This window comes from Arachis stenosperma, chromosome 7 (assembly GCF_014773155.1).
Source record: "Arachis stenosperma cultivar V10309 chromosome 7, arast.V10309.gnm1.PFL2, whole genome shotgun sequence".
Lineage (NCBI taxonomy): Eukaryota > Viridiplantae > Streptophyta > Magnoliopsida > Fabales > Fabaceae > Arachis > Arachis stenosperma.
Genome location: NC_080383.1, coordinates 49,036,274 through 49,042,273, shown reverse-complemented (window position 1 = coordinate 49,042,273; position 6,000 = coordinate 49,036,274). Strand labels below are relative to the sequence as shown.

The window sequence follows — 6,000 nt, the reverse complement described above, 5'->3', positions numbered from 1 at the left end:
AAATTGGCTCTTATAATATTACTTTCTTATCATTACTCTTTTTTCTCTTAGCCATACCCGACCCTTATTAACATACACTAGCAGATTCAACTTGTAAACTAAATAAGTGATGAGATAGAAAAACAGACAAAAAGTAGTAGTAATTGAAGAAAGAATTACTATTACTGTAATAGTCTAACAAATAATAATCTTGTTATTTAAAAGTCTAAGTACATAAAAAAGTGTACACTACTTACTTGATATTTGTCAACAATACTACAAGACCAACCATTATTATTATTTTAAATTAGTACTTAGTTAAGAGTAATTTATACTTGTAGTTTTAAGAATTTATATACATAAAATAAATAGTCAGAATTTGTATATATAATAAATTAAAATAATTTAATATTTATAGTATTTGATGTGTTAATTGAGAGAGTTGTTTTAAGAAAGGTTCCGTAGCTGGTCCGGTGCCATATGCTAATAGCTTTATAGCTGAGAAGGGAAAAGCCATATACATACATACATAGCACCGCCCTCTCTCCTCTCTTCTTCAAAAGCGCACCCTATTCTCTTCTCCCCTATTCTGCATATCGCATTTGTTCTTCTTGAATCTCTTGAGAGAGAGAGAGAGAAAGAAAGAGAGAAAGTAAGAGATGGAAAGAATGTTCCCTCCAAAGAAGCCCTCAACTATGAATTCCCATGACAGACCCATGTGTGTTCAAGGCGACTCGGGTCTCGTTCTCACCACTGACCCCAAACCTCGCCTCCGTTGGACCGTTGAACTCCATGAACGTTTCGTTGATGCTGTTACTCAGCTTGGTGGCCCTGATAGTACTATTCTTCTTCTTCTTCTTTTCTCTTTCTATCTAATGGGTTCTTAATTTCTGGGTTCCCGTCGTATCATGGATTTTTCCTTTTTCGATAATAATGAAACGCTCGACACTCTCAAAAGAAAAAATAATTCTAAAATGTAAAACTAAATCTGTAACTTTCAAGTTTCTTTGTTCTGTTGTATTCTGATCTATTAGAGAGTGGTATATTTCAATATGGTTTCGAAGATCGTCACTACCATCTACTTTTGTTGAGTTTTTTGGCTAGCTAGACAAAATAGTAGTTAAATTAAAGATATATGAAGATGTTAATTATTACATGAGTATATATTATTTGGGAATGCATAATATCAATCTTTAACAAATAGTCTTTTTATTTATTTTAATTTGCAGAGGCGACTCCTAAAACCATCATGAGGGTTATGGGTGTGAAGGGTCTCACACTTTACCACCTCAAGAGCCACCTTCAGGTTTGAATTGAATAGAAACTAAAGAATTAAATCATATAGTTTTAGCATCCTTTTTTCCTTTTGCTTTTTGTTCACAACACTTTTGTTGTTACACAAACAACTACACATACTCCCGGTTCCCAGATTTTGTCATAACATATATGTCTCTCTCTCTTTCTAATTTCCTTTAACTTTTTGTTATTTGTTTGTTTGCATTTTCGTATATAGAAATTTAGGCTCGGGAAGCAGCCCCACAAGGAATTCAACGATCACTCGATTAAGGATGGTATGAGAGGTGACTCACTCGATCTTCTTTCTAGGGTTCTTCCATTTTATTTTTTTATATGATGCGATCTTCTATAGATTTCATGATGATAATCTCTTTAATCTTTTTGCACTCTCATCAGCTTCGGCAATAGAACTGCAACGAAACACTGCCTCGTCTTCTGCCATGATTGGCCGTAACATGAACGAGTATGCATCACTCACGCTTCTATATATTATGCTCTTCAAGTTTCAAGTTTGAACACAAGCATGCAAAGCAAGTTTCTTTTTTTTTTTTTTTTGTGGGTATTGAGTTGGGGAATTCGGGTTTTTTTGTATGTGTTAAAAAAAAAACTATGAAACAGTAACTCACACATGGTTGATGCGATTAGGATGCAAATAGAGGTGCAGCGAAGACTCCATGAACAACTTGAGGTAAGCACAAACGAATCCTTTTTCAAATACATACATACGTCTTAAAATAAAATAGGTTCGGTAAAGAAAAATAGCGGGTAAATTTAATTAAATTTTTATTCTTCCTCTTTTTATATATTTCTTTTTTCTTCTTGAATTAATTTTTATTGTACAATAAATCATTAGACTAACTTAATTGAATTTAGTTATTAAAATAATTTGATCATATAACATAAATGTTTAGCAAATTAAGACATTTTGTCAAAGAGATAGACATAATTTCTTTCTTTAAAAAGAGAAAATGGTGGTTTGTTATGGCAGGTGCAAAAACATCTTCAGCTAAGGATTGAGGCACAAGGAAAATACATGCAAAGCATATTGGAAAAGGCGTATCAAACCCTGGCAACTGAGAACATGGGGGCGGTAGCGGCAGCGGCAACGAACATGAAGGGGATTGGAGGCGGAGCCCATGGAATCCCTGACATGGGTGTCATGAAGGACTATGGTTCCCCTCTAAACTTCACATCTTTCCAAGACCTTGACATCTACGGCGGCGGAGGCGGAAATGACCAAATTGACCTTCACCAAAACCTGGAGAAGCCAACCCTTGACGGTAGTGGATTCCTTCCAATCAATGAGGGTCTTTGCCTTGGTGGGAGCAATAACAATAGTAATAACAAGAAGAGGCCAAACCCTTATGGTAGTGGCAACAACACTGGGAAAAGCCCTTTGATTTGGAGTGACGATCTTAGGCTTCAAGATTTGGGAACAGCTTCTTCATGCCTTGGTGATGATCCTTTGTTCAAAGGTGAACAAATCCAGATGGATCATAGAGGAACTCATGAGATTGATCCAATGGCTGAGATCTATGACACAAAGCCTGTTCTTCAAGGTGCTGACGGAGATAACAAGAAATTTGATGCTTCTATGAAGCTTGAAAGGCCTTCACCCAGAAGGATGAGTCCTATGATCAGCACTGGAACCATGGCACAAGGTAGAAGCTCACCATTTGGATGAGAATGCTTCTCGATTGTAATTGATTATGATGATGACGACTTAATTAAATAACTCTCTCCGAATAGTATCATATATCTAGGGTTTTTTTTCGAGTTGGGGTATTTTGGTAAAATTAGAAGCTCATACGAGGGTTATTTCCTCCTCTCATCAAGTACTGATTATTATTATGTGGGTATAATGCCGTTTGCATGGCCAAGTATATGAGTCTTATTATTATTATTATTATTCTAATTCTAACTTTTATTAGTATAATTATCGTATAAGCACAAGTGATTATGTGCTTGAAATGTGAGCATTATTCTCACTTGGTTTCTCAACTTCATTTTGATGATTGGTTTTTATGTATGTATGTTTGTATGCTGAGCTTGTTTCAATATTCAATATTCAATTATTGTTTATGGGAAAATTGGTTACTTGCATGTTGTTATGATGATATGTGTGAAAAATTCGAGGATATAGAGATAACTTTTCTTCTTTTTTACCACGTTGGTGGTTTTCTCTTTATATCTCTTTTTTCTTGGACCCCCACTTCTCTACTGAATTTTTTTTTAGCCTGACATCATTTATGAAACATTCTCTGCGTCACTACTAAGCAGTTTCTAGCTTCCTAAAATATATTTATTCGCTAAGATCGATGCTATTGCTATGTGGTGATTAATACTATTTTTTTATTTGTAAAATAAATTCAGGTTGCTTCGAGTATAGTGTGTGTCTTGGGAGCGCTCTTCTAAATTCCAATAATTAAGTTCTAATCATGAACAACCCGTGTTGTTACATTATTTATATTAACTGTAAAAGTAAAATAAAAAAAAAAACAAAAATTGAAATTATTAAAAGATAGAATGCATTTTCGTATTACTGCAATATTTAATTTAATATTCTCTCCTTGGATTTGGCGGTGTTTTTTATAAGGTGACTTAGCTTTAATTGCTAAATTCAAGTAATTCAGTTAAACCTTTATATATAACGGTTAGGGACATTAATCATTATTAGTTAGTTAGAACCAAGTTAGTTATGCCCAATGATTGAAGACAAATCTCTCGGGAAAATAGAACAACCCCAAATTTTTCTTATTATTATTCAATATGTATTTTTAAAATTTTTAATGATAAAAAGATAAAACCGGGCCTCCAAGCATGTAATATGGAATTTGGAAAGATAGGAGCAGTGAAGAAGGAGAAAAGGTTAAAAGAGAAGAATAATTAACTTTAAAATGCTAAGTCATTTTCCTATATAGTGTTAGAGAGAGAGAGAGAACACCTTTCAATTGAAGTTCCTAAGGGGATTGAGTTAGTTGATGAAGCCGACAGAGAGTATCTGTCTTTCAATATCTTTAACTCTTCTTTACTGCTCTATATTCCTTGGGAATATGGTGATCGGGACAACAAAGTTGCATCTTATCATAGAAGATTTCACTTTGAAATTTACTACCTTTTCTTTTTGTCTATCTTATGAAGTTTCTACATTTACACATTATCTTTATTCTTTAATACATACACAACAACAACATACCAAGTTAGAGACAATTTCTTTATTATTATTATTATTGTTTAACGATAGTTTTAACCATTGCTAAATTTTTTCGCGACAATTACAGAATTATCTCCAATTCGACCAGCATCGTTTTTTGTGTATTTATTATTTAACAATAGTAGTTTTAGACAACCACCCGTAAAATTGATGTTAAATTATTTGCAACAGTTATAGAGATGCTTAATTGTGACTAAATTGGGACACTTTTTGGGCTAGCATTATTGATGGTTTCAAATCGTGGTAATTCAACCAAATATACTCATTTCTCAATAAAATAAAATTTTCTTATATAATAAAATATTCAATTCATTCACTAGTCGAAAGGCATATATTAAAACAATCTATACATCAAAAGACTTATATATATGATCAACGATTTAGTTCATCCATTGTTCTCCAAAATTCATAACTCATCTACCTACGAAAAGTAAGTACTATTACACACATTACGAGTCTTCTATATAGCTATGTGATAAGCAAATATAACATAGAATCCGTAAAAGTGTCAATAATTTTCATAATTTCGAATAGAGAAACCATGAATATTACGATGACAATTATTCAATCATTTTGTGGTTCATATGTAACATATAAGAAAAGCTTAACATCGACAAGTTCGAATCTTCTACCTAATATGAAAACCAAAAAAAAAAAAAAGAGAGAGATTTCACTCACAAGCTACGTAAATAAAAAATCATGAATTGAAAGGTCATGAACCATCACAAATTAACTTTGTAAACAAATGATGAATTTTAACTAAGTAGGAAAATGGGTGGTAATTGACCCTTTAACCATTCATAAGAAAATTCACTTGTTTCTATAGGAATTGCATAACTTCAAGTTTTGATATTCAACTGTCAATGATTCATTACTAATACGTAACAGACTTCATAAACTCTCGATCTTAAGCGAGACAATAATCCAATTATTTAAGATAGACAAACACCAAATTCTATGCCTCGAACATAGCCCGAATACACATTTCAAAATACTTTAATATCCATATGCTTCATTTTTAGAAGCACCCTTCCTAATTTCCTTTTGTGAATCTTTACTTAGCTTTTACTACACAAAAACATTTGCACCAAAATAGTTTGAATTCTAGTTGAATTAAAGCATTTCATCGATAAAGTTGTGTGCTTGTTAAATTAAAAAGAAATAAGAGAATTACCAAGAAAAAAGGATCTACATACCTTAATATACAATCCATAAACCTTAATAATAATAATAATAATCCAAAACACTACAAATCAAATAGCTACCCAATCAACAAAAAAAAAAATCAAATAGCTACCTGTTCAAAATAAGACTTGGGATTTGCAATTTTTGCAATTGCTTAGACTCTTGATTTACTGAAAGTTTATATTGTGTATAATATATGGCTAAAATAATGTGAAAAAATGGTGGATGTATTGTATGGCGTGGTTTTTGAACTCACTTGGGTTGGAAAGGAAGAACGAGTGATGAGACAACGAGGTGAGGTTGGCAGCATGTGTTATTGCTTCACA

The 6,000-nt window shown here is 32.6% G+C and overlaps 1 protein-coding gene across 4 annotated transcripts; it reads left to right on the top strand.

Annotated features, from left to right (window-relative positions):
* The first annotated feature begins 500 nt into the window (after positions 1 to 500).
* LOC130940309 (myb family transcription factor IPN2) lies at positions 501 to 3,324 on the top strand. Of its 4 annotated transcripts, none has more exons than XM_057868414.1 (6): positions 501 to 816; positions 1,209 to 1,285; positions 1,493 to 1,550; positions 1,672 to 1,738; positions 1,894 to 1,963; positions 2,264 to 3,324. In XM_057868414.1, exons 1-6 carry the CDS (start codon positions 639 to 641, stop codon positions 2,957 to 2,959), a joined length of 1,146 nt encoding a protein of 381 aa, XP_057724397.1. In that variant the 5' UTR covers positions 501 to 638; the 3' UTR covers positions 2,960 to 3,324. The 4 variants fall into 4 exon arrangements, with proteins under 4 accessions (XP_057724397.1, XP_057724396.1, XP_057724399.1 ...); XM_057868413.1 differs by having other exon boundaries at positions 1,493 to 1,559; positions 2,264 to 3,323; XM_057868416.1 differs by having other exon boundaries at positions 502 to 816; positions 1,921 to 1,963; positions 2,264 to 3,322.
* Positions 3,325 to 6,000: the final 2,676 nt, after the last annotated feature.

What these genes read in the sequence shown, in the direction of transcription:
- LOC130940309 (XM_057868413.1), top strand. Translation starts at nt 639, where the DNA reads ATGGAAAGAATGTTCCCTCCAAAGAAGCCCTCAACTATGAATTCCCAT. An exon ending in ATTGGCCGTAACATGAACGA is followed by an intron (nt 1,739 to 1,893) that starts GTATGCATCACT and finishes ACTATGAAACAG; the next exon opens with TAACTCACACATGGTTGATG. An exon ending in GACTCCATGAACAACTTGAG is followed by an intron (nt 1,964 to 2,263) that starts GTAAGCACAAAC and finishes TTGTTATGGCAG; the next exon opens with GTGCAAAAACATCTTCAGCT.